Consider the following 16,676-nt stretch of genomic DNA (forward strand, 5'->3'; position numbering starts at 1 on the left):
AGGGTTGGAAATACCAAGTAAAGAATTAGTATATATGATGCTGGAAACTTGCAGAGAGGAGCTGCTCATGACTGAAAGGTCTAAAACAGATGTATCTTTCAAGTTCTCATTGAGAAAATGACTGTGAAGAAAATGATGGGTCAGGAAGACCAGTGGAAAACTCCCTAGGAGAGAGCCATAGAAAATGTACACTTCAGAAGAGAGGTATAATCAGAGAACTCAAAAAAGGAAAATATATCATGTGTGCCCTCAGAAGGGTAAAAAGATTTTTATTCATGTGCATGAGATTGCTCAAATAGATGATCAGATATACCAGTGCCTTGAACGTGAGCAAAACTTCTGTGAAAACTTAGCTCTTATTATGTGTGAGAGAACCCATACTGGGGAGAAACCTTATAGATGTGATATGTGTGAGAAAACCTTCATCCAAAGCTCAGATCTTATTTCACACCAGAGGATCCACAATTATGAGAAACCTTATAAATGTAGCAAATGTGAGAAGAGCTTTTGGCACCACTTAGCCCTTTCAGGACACCAGAGAACACATGCAGGTAAAAAATTCTATACATGTGATATTTGTGGCAAGAATTTTGGTCAGAGCTCTGATCTGCTTGTCCACCAGCGAAGCCATACAGGCGAGAAACCATATCTATGTAGTGAGTGTGACAAATGCTTCAGCCGAAGTACAAACCTCATAAGACACCGAAGAACTCACACAGGTGAGAAACCATTTAAGTGTCTGGAGTGTGAAAAAGCTTTTAGTGGGAAATCAGATCTTATTAGCCACCAGAGAACTCATACTGGTGAAAGGCCCTACAAATGTAATAAGTGTGAGAAAAGTTACCGACACCGTTCAGCCTTCATTGTTCATAAAAGAGTTCATACTGGGGAGAAGCCCTATAAGTGTGGTGCCTGTGAGAAATGCTTTGGCCAGAAATCAGACCTTATTGTACACCAGAGAGTCCACACAGGTGAGAAGCCGTATAAATGCTTAGAATGTATGCGAAGTTTTACTCGGAGCGCCAACCTAATCAGGCACCAGGCAACTCACACTCACACTTTTAAATGCCTGGAATATGAGAAGAGTTTCAGCTGTAGTTCAGACCTTATTGTGCATCAAAGAATTCACATGGAAGAGAAACCACATCAGTGGTCTGCATGTGAGAGTGGCTTCCTCCTGGGCATGGACTTTGTTGCCCAACAGAAAATGAGAACTCAGACAGAGGAGCTGCATTATAAATACGGTGTCTGTGATAAAAGCTTTCACCAGAGCTCAGCCCTTCTTCAACATCAGACAATCCACATCGGTGAAAAACCATATATCTGTGATGTGGGTGAAAAAGGTCTTGAGCTCAGCCCTCCCCATGCATCAGAAGCCTCACAAATGTCTTGACCAGACAAGAAGTTATAATGCCATAAAAAATGTATTTACAATGTAAGAGAACTCCTTAAGATGAAGAACTCTAAGCAAATCTCAGACTTTCCTCAGAGCTCAGATTTCACTGCGGACCAGAGAATCTGCAGTTGTAGGAAGTTGAGAAATGGTTTGCCCAGAGAGCTGTCCTTACAGAACCTTATCAACCACTCCAATGAGAAACCTTACAAATGCTCTGAGTTTGGGAAAACCTTTAGTCCAAGCTTGTATCTGATCACCCACAAGAGGATTCATACAGGTGGGAAACCTTACAAATTTGGTGAATGTGAGAAAGCTTTCTAGCAATGGTCACCTCTTCTCATTCCAAGAGAATTCACATTGGTGGACAGCATTTTTAATACCCTGTGTCAACAGTGCTTCAGAGAGTGTGCACATTTCGTTGGATGTCAGAACACCCCACTGGGGAGAGACCCCCACAAGTGTGAAGAAAGCTTCTAACAGAACTATGACTTTCTTACCAATCAGAGAAGCCATACAGGTGAAAATTTCTATATTTACCTTGAAGGTGGCAGAAGCATTAGGTGGAGAGCCTTCTTGGGTTTGCACCCCCCCAAAAAAAAAAAAAAACACTCTGAGGGAAGACCTTATGAATTCTCTGAATGAGGAAAGCTTCTGTCAGTGATTGGTTTTTGTGGTATACTGGGGAACTCACATAAGTGAAAAACCCTATAAATAACCTTGAGTCTAAAAAAAGCCTTGCAGGAAATCCCTACCTTATTGTGCCCCAAAGAACCTACTCTGCAGATAATTTTGTTCTAGTAAGAGATCTAACTGTGGACTCTGTACATTTAATAGGTATGAGAAGAACTGTTCTCATAGTTAGTTGACCCATATAGTAGAGATGACTTTTAATGAGTCAATATGTAAACTTTTTTTTAGATACCCAGAAACTTTTTCTGGGAGGAGGTAGGGCAGGTCAGAGTAGGCCTGATGGGAAACTCAGGTAAAGATGCTTTTCTTTTATCTGAACCACTTAATGATTGCTTTACTTACAGTTTTTAAAATTTGGAACTCCAATAAAGAAAAGGACTGTAACCTTGAGATAGATGGTGTGGCATGTGTTACTGTTGGGGGAAAGAAGTACATTTACTTTGCCTCTGTCGATTTTGTAAGTCTTGGCTGGAATGGGGACTAGTGTGTTGATAGCAGCATGGGAACCTTTCGCTGGTTGTGAAAAGAACTAAGCAGCTAGGGAGTAGTTATCGTAGATCAAAACTCTTCCCAAGGCTTCCCCTTTGGAGGGCCAACCTCATAACGAGGTAGAATACTCAGCTTTTTACTTGTGAGTTGAGGCATACCCTCACAAGTTTCCTTTCCCTAAAATCTTTCAAATTATTACTGGTATTTGCAGTTTCAGCTTTAGAGATTCATTTCTTCTCAACTCAGAGATGCACATTCCAGGATAATAGTTATGATTTTTGCTAGTACCCATACTTTTGTGACTTCATTTATCATGTTTCTTTCAATGGTAAGATATCCTCATCAGCTCCTTGCAAAATAATTAAGAGAAAGCTGAAAGAAAGGTTTAAGCCTGAGTAGGCTTTAAACTTTACAGAGTAAAACACATAATGATGCATTATTAATGGAGAAGCTAGACTCTGATTTTGAGAATCGTGACTCAAAAGCTGGTGTTTTGTTTTTTTTTTTTCCACTCCATTATCCTGCTGTTTATAGCAAATCAAGCCGCATAATGACATGCCTTTCATTTACTTCGGTTCTGCCAAGGAAAGAGAATACTTTTTATTCCCAGGGAAAAGACTGCAATCACCACAATATAAGGTATATATTTCGCTTGTAATGTAGGATTCTAAATGCTAGAAGGGAAAAGTAGTTGGCAGATTCATCAGAGGTTTAAGGATAAGCACTTATCTCCAACTTAACAGAATAATTATGATTACCTTTAATATTCTCCAGAAATACTCTAATTAATCTAGGGATCTGTAAGTGGACACTTCTGAGGTTTTTTTCTTCCCTCAGATTAAAAGACATTTAATATAAATACTTAAAACTTCTACAGTATTTGGGACTGTAGGCTTGGTGAATAAGTATTTTGAGTCCTCTGGTTTATCTTAGCAAATCCTGAACTCCAGAGAGCGTTGGTGTTCGGACTCATGGCGGTGGCCAACTGTTGCACTGCCACCTTGTGTATGGCTCTAAGCTTTGATCCTGATGACTGGTTGATGACCTTGATAATCTTAGGGTCAGAGGATATAGCTCATAGTGATAATAAGGAATCTGATTCTAGGGTGTTTTTTTCTTTCTTCTTTTAGAAAACAGGTCCTAGAAGTTTATTTGATCTGATGTATTTTAGTAATTTTCATAAATAGCTCTTATACCATAAATAGTTGCTCGGTGTGATAAAACACACAAGATGTATTTGTTTCTCTTTGGTGAAAACCATGCCTATCACTAGTATATGTTTGACAATTGTAATTCTTAAAATAGTATTGGGTGTATGGCTTGGTGGTGATGAAAATTAGTCCTTATGGCTACTTGTTAGTCATTAGAGAGAACTTGGAGAAGGGAACAGAGTTTGTATCTTTGGCAGGGCAATGACTTGCCCCTTCTTTCAACTAATCTTCCTGGTAATTGTCTCTAGTCTTTAAGTAAATTAAGAATGGACCATCCCTCAGACAGAGAACTTTGGGGGTATGAAACAGGTCTGAGGGCTTTTAACCATGGGGGGAAAAAGGTGTTGGTATTACTCATATAGAATAACCTGAGGTTGGAAAGGACCACTTGGGAGCCTGTAACCAAAACTAGGAGGTAACTTCTGGGATGGATGGAGGTTCTCTTGAAACAGTGCCAACCTAAATCTACCTCAGGTAAGTAGTCAGAGTGACTTTTTCACGATTTCAGACCAAACGAGACACTTGTATTCAGTCAATGTATTCCTATGCTTTAATGTTTTTGTTTTCCCTTAATTCTTAAATAAAAGCATTGTTCTGAAAACTCCATTTTTGCCTCCACTGTACTAAGAAAAAGCATTTCCCCTACACTTGCGTTAGAATAAAGCAGATGTTCAGGAGTCCTTTCACAGTGTATACATATATCAAACTGTCATAGTGTACACTTTAAATACCTTACAATTTTATTTGTCAGTTATATCTCAGTAAAGCTGGGGGGAAAAAGAATAAAGTGGATATTCATGTGACCCTTTGGCCTGGTGGTGATGATAGCCATTGGACCATCTCTAGAATTCCAAGATTTTTTTTTTTTTTTTTAAGAATTCCAGGAATTTTTGATGCTAAGGCAAATAATGAATGGAAACCTGGAAGGAGTTATTGTCTTTGCTCTGCTGTAGGCATTGGATCCTTTTGGAGCCTCCCCATTGCATTACATACAGAGCACAGGGAGGAGTAATAGCTTAAACTGACCGTATTTGGGACTAAAATTCAGAAACAACAAAACTTCTGTCTATACCCTCAAAATAAAGGACAATTTTGAATTTTCAATTCCCAGTGGAATTCATGTATGACTCCAGTTCTACCTCTTATCACCTCATCTTATCATGTGTTGGAGTGAGGCAAAGGAGATGGTGTAAAAATGGTGGCACTGATTTACCTCCCATTATGAAGTTTGCCCCAGTTTACATCTGTTTGCTCTGCCACAGAATAGGTCCCAGCATTTTAAGTGGCTCTCATTGTGGGAAAAGAAAAGTTAAGACAATTTGGATGGATGAAAAGGGGAAGGGAAAATGGTACAATTTCAAGTTTTGTTTTTTCTTTTGACATAAAGTGGTGTGGCTAAAACAAGGCCTGTGGCCTTTATGCTTATCCCCCCACTTAAAGTGATGCTACATCCCAACGTTTAGCTGGGCTGTGGCGAGAAATATTTCTGGGAAAAACACTAGTCATAGCCCTTACAAGTAATTAGAGGAGAAATGGTGCCACACTCGGGTAGAAGAAGGGAAAGGTGCCTCCCAGTACACGTGTATGCCCCAAGAGTTTCTTGAAAGAGTTCTTCACATTGCTTCCTGACGGGCTGGGGAGGACTTGTATGTGACTGAAGCTTTGTTGTTTCATGCCCAAAATATTAGCTTGTGTCATTACCCAAGCAGAGATTTGGACTTTAAAGTGAGGGAGGCTGAAGGCAGTTAACCCTTGCAGAGAGAATCCTTTTTCCATCTGGCACAGGACACTTTAAAAATAGGGGTATAGGAATCCAACTCTCAGTAGTAACTGATAACATCAAATAATTGGTAATTAGTGAAGAAAGGAGAAGTCTCTTGGAGTAACTCCTGTTGTTTATCTTTTATACCCACTTTCAAATTCTCTGCAACCCTCTTGTATCCAGGAATCTTGGTCTTAATTGCCTGGCTCAGCAATTTGCATTAATGTATCTGAAAATGAGAAGTCTTTTATATGGAATTCGAAGTGAACATCCTCACTATTGAATCCAGCACCTCGTCTAGATGAGGAGCCTCAGTCTTGCAGATGAAGTTGGAGCTGCTTTGGGAGAAATGAGGGCAATTGGTTCGGGGGCAGTAGGGCCATGATTTACCAACAGGCAGTTTAAAACACATCAGTTGTTTCTGACTGAGCAGGCGACTGATAAGGAGTTGTTTGGAACAGTCACAGTTGTTTGGAACAGGGCTGCAGTGACCTGTCTTCTCTCCTCTGTCAATGTCATAAGCCCACACTCTCAGCCCTCATTCTCCAGCCCTATTCAGCCACCACCACCCCTGCATAGGATCATCTACTCCAACGAGAAAAATCTCTAGTAGAGGCCTCCTGACCACTTCAAAACAAATCTCTTTATCCTGCCTTTCTTCTCCCAAAGGAATAAACGTCCTGACTCCTTTAACATGCCAAGCACATTCTCTTCAACAACCTCTGAAACCTTCCTCATTTATCTCTCTCTAGATTTTTTCATTTATTTCCTTCATTGAGATTTTCCCTCATGTCTTCAAATATGTATAGATGCCGTTTCATTCCCTGTCTTTTTTTTTTTTTTTTAAACTTTAGGTTGCCCTTAATAGGCTAGTGTTTCTCTTAATTTTCCCCTTTCCAGAATTCACCAGCTTAAAATCTATACTGCCTCCGTTTCTAAGTGTTCATTTCCTATCATGCTATAATCTGGCTTTACACAGTTTCCTACCTAGCTATTCTCTCAAAGATCATGAGCGACCTTTGAAACAAAGTGGATGATGTGCTCTCCAACACGGCACATCAGTTGCCTGCCTCTTTTTTTGTCCTTAGCAATACAGTATAGTACTGATTCTCACCCTGTCTTTCTGACATTTCTTTCTGTTGACGCCTATGTTGGCTCCTTTTTTCCTAATCTCATAAAGCATAGGGGCTGATTACCTGCTTTTTCTTAGAAAATGTATTCATCTGTATTGTATGTCTTTTACTCAGATGTAAGTAACCTCCAAATTCTCATTCCCATAAGAGCTAATTTTAGTTTTCCAGCATCCTGAGTCATTTCTCTTAAAGGCTCAAACCATGTAAAATCCAACTCATTTCCATTTCCAACCACTGACCCATGTCCCAATTTTTCCATTAGGATTGATGGCACCACCTTTGCTGAGCCAGGGTATCATCTTTGACTCTTTCTTTTCTCTCCCCTGTCACCAGATCCTGTTATACTTTCTTCATGTCTCTCACCCTTATTCCTTCATTTGCATTCTTATTATAACCACTCTAGTCCGGAAACTTATTAGTTTTGATTTTTACAATAATCTCTCTTATCTCTCCTCTTTCTCTCCATCCTACTCAGTTCAGTAGGTTTACCTGCTTTTTACACTGTCTTATGCAACCTTAAATAGATTACTTTCCATTACTTATAGCATCAACTGTACGTTTTCTAACCTAGCTTTTACGGAGCCTAAAATTTGATCCCTTTTTAGATATATTTTCTGAAATTAATCTAGAGCTGACATTTCACCCTCATCTGTTGTGCGGCAGGAGTGTGGTTTGATGAATCGAGGGCAACTTCAAGCATGAAATACCATTTCCTTTGGTTTGTGAGCCCAAGTTTAAGCTAATTTAGCACCTAGCATTATCCTGATTAGCATTATGGGTCTAAGGTGGGCACATAAACTATGTTGGCCCAATTAGACTAAAGGAAAAATCTTATATAAACTCCTCCCCACTCAGTCCACAGGCATGGTTGATCTGGCTCTGGGGAGTGACAGAAAGCAGAGCTGAGAAAATTGCCAAGAGATGGGTCAAGAACCATGGCTGAAAAAAAGATGAGAAAAAAAGTCCTTTTTGATTACGTCTTATTGAGTTGGGTTTCTATTACTTATAACTGAAAACATTTTCCTATATTCCATAAACTCTTACCTAGTTAGGCAGTTTTCCTTGCTATCCACTGAACATACTTGTTTTTTGTTTACTGTGCTTTCTGTACTTGGACTGTGTTTCATATTGCTTTCTAGCTACTCAAATCTAAATATCTGAATATAAATATCTGTACAAAATATGAATTTATATGGAACTCATACATCCTTGGAAGGCTCTCTGGTATCTGTTCTCTGATGACCGGAAGTGACTATGGAAGATATCCATGGATGAAGGACTCTACTGGGCTTGCACAATTTTATGGATTATGCGTCAGATGATACTCAATATCTAAAAGGAAGCTCAGGTCACATGGCCATCCTTTGTATCCCATTGTGCAGCATTAAGTCTCTACAAAGCCCAGTAAAGAGTGAGGAGCTTTTTCTCAGTTATTCTTTTCCTGTGAATTGACAGAGGCTTCATAGAGCATCTCTATTTAACACGGACCCTTGATGCACCATTGGATCTGGTATCATGAAGCCCAGTTACACAGAAACTTGCTCAATACTCTAAATCAGCTACAAAGTAGCTTAATGGATTTGGGGACTGAGATGAAATAAGGTAGGTAGAGTTTTGGTAAGGCTCCATCTATCCCTCATTTGGCACTTATAGGGAGGAGCTCTCCAACTATTCTTACTCATAGTGTTACTGGGGCTTCTGAGTGTTTACTGGACTTCTCCTCCCATGGGTCCTTCTCATGGAAATGATAGGACTCCACATTTCCCGGTGATCAGAAGAACTAACACATATCCCCAAACTGTCCAACTGATGATAAGTATCAGGCATTTGAATCTGAGCTTTTAAAGATTTCTAATTTGGGTCAGGCAGGAAGTTTTAGTGGGAGCCATACAAAGAACTAAGAATGTAATGACTGTTGAGTGAAGGCCCAGTATTTGAATCACTCCTGTCATAAGGAAAAAGAGGCCAATAGTGACTGGTGATGTCTATTTTAAGACAATGTGTGGCCATTATTGAACATTTGAAATATTCCCCAAAAAGTAATAATTAAAAAAGTGGTACAGAAGGGAATATCCCTCATCAACTCAGCAATCATCTCAGACTCTGAATTAGCAAATAATTCTGCTCTTTTTCTTAACCATAGTAAAGTAAAATATCACTGGCAGCAAGCCTATGCATTATATGAAAGCTGTTTAATGAAGAACAAGCATGTTTGAGGCTTATTAGTAGCTTAATCTAAAAGTGTCAACTGACAAAGAAAATAGGGTGAACGAAAAAAGCTTATTGAACAAGTTTTTCCATGGGATAGAGAACAATGAAATCCAGGGACCAAGATGTCATTGTTAACTTTGGAAGAAGAGAGCCTGCACAATAGAATCAACTGGGAAGATTTTTAACATAGCAATGCCTGGTTTCTTCCGAAGAGATTCTGATTCAATGAGTCCAGAAAGGTCAGGTACTAGAAAACATTTTTGAATCATCTCCTCAAAAGATTCTAGTAAGTATCTAAGTTTGAGAACCACTCAAAGGCAGGAGAAATTGTGAAGATGTTTAAAGCCAGACATTAGGTGACTATTTCAAGCAGTCTGTATTATTAATGATGAAAGAAACAGATCATTCTCTACTACCTGGTATCAAAAACAAAGCTTATGCTGGAAACAGAAGCAATTACCTTGATGACCTTGGAAAAAATTGAAGATAACTTCACCAGTGGAATTAAAGGCAAGAGACTAAATCCCTATGGACTAAGAAATTTAACTAGGGGAAAAAATCCTAGGAATTTAAGCCTTTTTATTTACTCAGTGCTATTGTTTCTTCTTGGGAAACACCAGAAGGTAAGATTGGAAAAAGAAGTTTAAATTTCAAAATTTCTAGCACCTTCATGGTTTCAATGAGGCAGAAATGGATGACAACCTATACTATTTTAGATACTTCCAAAGCAGTAGATATATTTTCATCTTAACTTGGCCTACCTTAATTCATCTCATATTTAAAAGTTGAGAAATATTAGTCTTGTCTAGGTCTTGGGTTCTTTTTAAAGAATATTATGTGAATATAAGACATTATGATTTGACTGTACTATAATGTACACAACTTTAAAACTCATTCAGAGAATCTCTTCATGGATCTATTTCATTAAATCTACACTTTTTTTCCCCTAAGAAGCACATATTGAACTCTTTGTAAAGCAAAGTTCTATTTGATTAAAATAGTACTTTTTAAAATGACATTATCTTTTAGTGGCCTATACTCTAGTTTAGAGAATAAGTCATTATACAAAATAATAGGATAAAAATAAAGATGGAAGTTAATATATGTTTTATGGATTGAATTGTGTCCCTCAAAATTTATATGTTGAAGTCCCAGTACCTCAGAATGTGACCTTATTTGGAGATTTGGTCCTTACAGAGGTAATCAAGTTAAAATAAGGTCAATAGGGTGAGTGTTAATCCAGATGACTAGTGGCCTTATAAAAAGAGGAAATTTGGAAACAGACACAAAACAGCAAGATTGCCATGCGAAGATGGAGGACACATCAGGGTTATTTTCTACTAGCCAGGGAATGCCAAAGGTTGCCAGCAACCACCAGAAGCTAGGTGAGAGGCATGGAACTGATTCTTCCTTGCAGCACTCAGAAGGAACCAGTCTTGCTGACACCTTGATTTGACACTTCTGGCCTTCAGAACTGTGAGACAGGAAGGTTTGATTGTTTAGTCCTCCTGGTTTTTGGTACCTTGTTATGGCAGTCTAGCAAACTAATACAATATGATTAAATACCAAAAGTATGGTAATGGTAATAAGATGGTTGAAGCTTATATTTTCTGAGTTCGTATGTTTTGGATTAAGCTTTATGCTGAGTTATCTTTTATTATCTTTGCAACAACACTGAGGGATGATATTGGTCTCACTATAGAATTTTTTTTTAAAGAGGATTCTTGAGAATATCACTGTTGGCAGTAGAGCAATGATTCAATCACAGACCCATCTGATCTCAAAATCCCAGTTCAGCACTCTGGTCCAAGAGCAGTAGAAGAGACCATATGACTGAATTTAGTGAATGGGGAGCATATGATCTATTAAAATGAAATAGAGTTCATGAGGGTGATGTGGTTGTTCTAGAGCTGGAGTGAAGGAACGAACTGAAAATGTTGGGGTGAGTTGGAGAACAAAGCTGCTTCTTCATGAGGGAACTAACCTGAGCCAAGACCTCATATTAGAAAATATTTGGGGATGAAAGAGTAGAATTCTCAGGGTTTGTGTCAAAAAACAATGAGGAGAAACCTCCTGAGATGGTGGGAGTAACCTCTTGTGCAGTATCCTGACCCCCAAAAGAAATAGTTGTCATTCGATTTTCTGACAGTTTGGAGCCTGTGTAGGTCTCTGACAAGGAGAGTGACATAACTCAATGGTACTAAAAACAAAAAGCAATCAGAGACTATTGTATCCACGGGAGGGGAAGTAAAGGATTTACTTTATTGAAAATTTAACAATGTTACTGGGAGAGGCAGAGGAAATTTTCAGAAGTAGCCCTGTGTTTCCAATAGGTACTAGCTTTTCTCTATATGGAATGCCATGAGAGGGTCCTCTTCGAAAGCAGGAAGATGGACTACAGCAGTGGTTCTCAAACAGTAGCCAGCATCCAAATCACCTGGAGGCTTGTTAAAACATATTTCTGATTCAGTAGGGCAGAGGTGGGGCCTGGAAATGTGCATTTCCTGCAAGTTCCCAGGGAATGTTGATGCTACTTTGTTGGGGGATTGCACTGTGAGAATCACGGCACTAAGTGAGTACTTTCCATCTGTCCTGCGGCAGGCTTTTTACTGTGTTCTGCAGGAGGAGGATGTTGCTGTGTTATAACTAAGAGAAAATACAAGTTAGTCCGGCATCCACAGAGGAACTGACCTCTTCATACTTGGTATGCCCTGACCATGTCCAAATTTTTATCTGTCCTCTCCATGTGGTTTCTCCTCAGTTTCTTATTCCTTCCAAGTGTCATTTTTGCTCAAAATTTAAACTAATTCAGTCGTCTTCCTCAGCAGAGGTTTTTCTCTGTTTCTCCTCTCTCCAGTTTTCCTTTTACATATATATGTATTTAATTTATACTTGGAAGGTCCTGCTCTTGGAACTAGGAATACAGGTAAACTCAATCTCATTCTGTACTCTAATGAAGTAATTAGGCATAGCCATATAGTGTTTAATGATACATTGTTTGTAATGATCAATGACACGTGGGCCCTTAATTCAGGATTATATAGCAGAAAGCATTTTGCGAGCATTTGGATGGGGATTTTCTTTTGTGCGAAAGAAAGTAAAATACAAAAGATTGAACTAACACGGTTTAAGATTTTAGGTGTATTACTATATAAAACCCTTTGTATTACTATTTGTATAACTAAAGACAGTCTAAGATGTTCTTGAAAATCATTGAACCACAATTTTTTTGACCACTAGTGTTGCTGCAAGATATAGTTTTGCAGGTGTGACAATACAGAGAAGTTTTAATCAGCTGTTACTTTAAGCTCTCTAGCAAATTTTAAAGATTAGTTTTTGATCAGAAATTCTTATCGTTGGAAGGAATGAAGAAACACTACATGTTCCCATGAATAGTGACACACACACACACACATAAACACAGAGACAAACACAGGTACATTCCCTGTATTAAATAATTCTTGGGAGAGTCTGTTAAACAATGCCTTTGTATGATATTGAAAAGCAATGCCAACTGCCCTTTTGCCTTATTTCAACGTTTCGATACTGTTACTTAACACGTGTCAAGAATAGGAAATATGCCAACTGAGTGAGGTACAATATTCCTATGGAAAATTAAACTCTATTTAGTAAGTTGATTACATCCTTGAACACGCTGAATGTTAGGTTGAAGTTTCTGGAGTTTTTTGAAGTACAGTAATGGCCACTAATATATATGTAAAGGATGAGCTGGAAACTTAAGGATCTTCAGAAGTAAGGGTTAATTAGCTTGTATAGTAACTATCAACATATGAGGATTAGGATTGTGGATTTTGGGTATAAAAACAGATGCACTTGTATGAATGAGAGAGTTAGTTTTAATAACAAATTCGTATGACTGTGTGACTGAGTCTTTGGGAATAAAAAGGAGTGAAGAAACCAAAATTATGGTTTATGATTATTGAGATTTACAGTTAAAGAATTAAGGGACACTATGGTTATAAATATTTTCAGAAGACAGAATAAAGAAATGGCTAAGGACACTGGTAACAAAGTATTTATGTTTCATGGAGGTGAGAACATATATGTGCATATACCTTTGGGTATCTGTACATATATAATAATTATTACAATACAATTTGAAAAGTGCTGTTGTAGAGGTGTGTTTAGAAAGTGTTGGGAGGGTTTCCAACTCAAGAGTGCTGAAGAGTATGTGTAGCAATAAACAAGGACAATGATTTAGGGGGAAGAGAGGATCAGCAAAATAAATATTACAAGGGATACATGGAAGGATCAAAGCACAGGGGTATCTGATGAACAAAACAAACCAGAGTTGATGCAGTCGTGAGTTACACACAAAGGTCCCACGTGAAAAGGCATTAACTGAAGATCTGCTCAAAGAATGCTGTTCCAGTCAGCCCCACCACCATTCTCTCTCCAACCCTCATTCCTCATGCAGAGCAGTTGGCAGCCAAGTGCATACCTGGAAGCAAAACAAATGAAACCGGTACTGCTCTGTAAGACAATAATGACATTGGCTCAGAACATTAAGAGTTCTCCTAGGGTGTTGGCACCCCTACATAAAGTTCTCCTTATTTAGGTATTTGGCCATTTTAAGTGTTAGCTCTCCTCTTACAATGCCCACATCTAATTTTCTCATTTGCAGGCTCCCCTTAAGTAACCAGTGTTCACAATTCAGTTACCCGTTCAGGGTAGAAACCTGTAGTTAATCAGAGAGTAATCCGTGCTCCTACTGTTTGCATTGTTTTAATATCACAAAGTTTCAATTGGCTCAAGTTTTAAATCAATAAACAATCATCATAAGATCTTTCAAAAAGACATTCTAATAAATGTTGTCAATAGGAACAATAGTTAGTGAAGTAACACAGTGAGAGATATAGGTACTCATCTTTCTCTCTAATGAATCCAGTAAAAAGAGAAATAGACTTTTAATAATGTTTTACAAAATTAGAAAGAGAGATAATAGAAGAAACAGATATAAAAAATACCATAATTATCAAAATGTATGATGAAAATGGGAAAGGAGAAGAAAGGCTGTTTAAGAGAATATTTTATTATTGAAATATAGTTGATATACAATATTGTTAGTTTCAGGTGTACTACATAGTGATTTGACATTTGCATACATTATGAAACGATCACCAAGATGTCTAGTAACCATCTGTCCACATACAGAGTTATTACAATATTACTGTCCATATTCCTTATGCTGTATATTGTATCCCCATGGCTTATTTATTTCGTAAATGGAGGTTTTTACCTCTTATTCCCCTTCACCTATTTCACCCAGTCCCCACGTCCTCCCATCTGGCAACCATCCATTTTTTTTCTCTGTATCTGTGAGTTTGTTTTCAATTTGTTTTGTTTTCTAGATTCTATATGTAAGTGAGAGTATGCAATGTTTGTCTTTCACTTTTAATTTCACTTAGCATACTACCCTCAAGATCCATCCATGTTGTTGCAAATGGCAAGGTTTCGGGGTTTTTTTAAGGCTGAGTAACACTCCATTGCATATGTATGCCACATCTTCTTTATCCAGTCATCTATGGATGGACATTTCAGTTGCTTCCATATCTTTGGTATGTAAATAATGCTGCAGTGAACATCTGGGTCATATAACTTTGGGGATTAGATTCAAATCAATAGAATCAAATGCAATAGAATATGACTGATCATATCGCAGTTCTATTTATAATTTGAGGAACTTCCATACTGCTATCTATAGTGCCTGCACCAATTTACAATCCCACCAACAGTGCACGAGAGTTCCCTTTTCTCCACATCCTGGCCAACAACTGTTACTTGTTGTAAAAGACATAAATTTGTGACTTTCGTGTCAAGTCTGACATGAGGAAAAGTGTATTATTATGGCTGTAACCAGCGGGTGAAATAAATTATTAAAAACTGTATACCTGTGGGGAACAAGATATGAGAATTTCCATTTTAATATGCACATTTTATTTTAATTACAACCTTTTTAAAAATTAAAGTTAAAACCAATAATATGGGAGAATAGCAGAAAACTCTAGAGATAGTTGAAATACCCTGATTAATAAAAACCAAGAATTTGAAATTTGTTATCTTCATTGATTGTATTAAGATGAGAACTCCATATTTTTGGTAACACTTGTTTTGTAAACTTGTCTATTTTTCTAATAACTTATTTAGAAAATAATTTTGCATAGATATCTGAAAAGTAAAACTCTTGTTAGTTAATGCTATCATTAGTAAATAGGGATATTGATTATTTGATGTTTACAAAATAATTTTCTGAACATGGTAAAAGTTTTAAGTATTAGCTGAGTGAATACTGATTGAATTAATTTAATCAAGACATTAATTTGTGTATTTTTATTGAAATAATCTGCACAGTTGATTTCATTTGAATTTTATTCAGCATAAAATACTACAGTAAAATTGAAGTGTTATTAGGTTAAAAGTAAATATACCATTACGTTATTATCATGAAGGCTCTGGATCTAAATCCTAGTGTATTCCAGAAAAAGCAAAAGGCTAAATATGGATTTGATCAGTGTTCTTAATTAGTACTAGCGTCTAAGTAGACTAGATCAAAGCGCATTATAGCCCTCATAGTCTCCTCCCACAAACCACACACACAGATGCTAATTTCACCACAAAATTTGGAGGAAGGGCAGTCTAGAGTGGACATGAATCTCCAGAGCAGGGAGGATGAGAGTAGGAGAAAACAGGAAAGATACCGTTTGCAAACGATACCCACAGTGCAATGATGGGTCACTTGCCACAGTCCAACATCAAGGCAGGAGATGCAGACAGTCTCTGGATGATAGAATCGCATAGGCCTTCTACCAATGAAGGGATGAGAGCAAGGACAGGCCAATTCTGGCTGGGCTTGAAACTTCTAAAACACTGAGGGGCCCTCTTTAAGAAAAAAAGAATATACAATGGTGAATAAAAAACTGCTAGGTCCTTCTAATGGACTTAAGCTTCAGTTAAATCCTCCTCTGGGTAGGGAAATCTCAAGAACTGCCCTTTCAGACTGAAACATAAATCATAATTTTGATTTTTTTACTTCCTCATCCACAATTAAATCATCTATTCATGATGTATAAATTACTTGCAGTTATTTACCAATTATTCTGAACTGGAAGTTCATCATTTATGTAATTGTATAAGTAGTAGTCCTGTTTAGTCTCTAAATTTGGTGCACAAATAAGATTACATAAATGCAAAAGTTAATATCTCTTGGAAACAACAGAATATTAGTCGTTATTTTACTTTACTATATAGGCAATGACATTCAAAATGCTCTCATCCTCTGTTACAGAATTCACTACATACTGACATATGATAAATTTATGGATATAATCCTGTCTAATGTTTCTAATGCTTATATGTTTCTTGAGAAGTCAGATGCCCTGTCCAGATGCTGTGGTTTGCATTGATATCTTGTTTAATAATCACAACTTAATTAAAAAGTTATCTCTACTATGTAAAGGAAGTAAAATGAAGCACGTAGAAATAACTTGTCAGAGGACATGCACGTTGGTAGTGGTGGAGCTTGAGTGTGATTAACGCCACCTGACTGCAAAGTCTCTGCTCATCCTTTTCCAGTCCTGACCGTATCATGTATGTTGGTTTACCAGGGTACCACACATAGAGTGGACAGTGAATAAGTAACTGTCCCAGATATTTAACATTTATAACTTCTTGTGGTTCTAGATAAAGAAAATATTCATCATGGAATGGGTGGATCAGACATTTAGCTCTGACTTCACCTTGATGGGAATTTTTAGTCACACGCC

At 37.7% G+C, this 16,676-nt stretch overlaps 2 protein-coding genes across 2 annotated transcripts in view; both read left to right on the forward strand.

Moving 5' to 3' along the window:
* Window positions 1–16,676, forward strand: part of LOC309607342 (olfactory receptor 2M2-like) — a 33,914-nt gene that overhangs the window by 10,517 nt on the left and 6,721 nt on the right. Inside the window, 1 exon segment of the mRNA XM_082345802.1 lies at window positions 3–16,675. Within this exon segment, the coding sequence (XP_082201928.1) occupies window positions 16,612–16,675 (64 nt within the window). The 5' untranslated portion in view covers window positions 3–16,611.
* Window positions 185–1,393, forward strand: ZNF322 (zinc finger protein 322; the record flags this gene model as incomplete). Its single annotated transcript, XM_082347271.1, has 1 exon — window positions 185–1,393. The coding sequence occupies one exon, from the start codon at window positions 185–187 to the stop codon at window positions 1,391–1,393; it is 1,209 nt and encodes a 402-aa protein (XP_082203397.1).

The sequence above is a fragment of the Balaenoptera borealis genome, assembly GCF_965194805.1.
Source record: "Balaenoptera borealis genome assembly, chromosome: 12".
In the NCBI taxonomy this organism is placed as follows: Eukaryota; Metazoa; Chordata; class Mammalia; order Artiodactyla; family Balaenopteridae; genus Balaenoptera; species Balaenoptera borealis.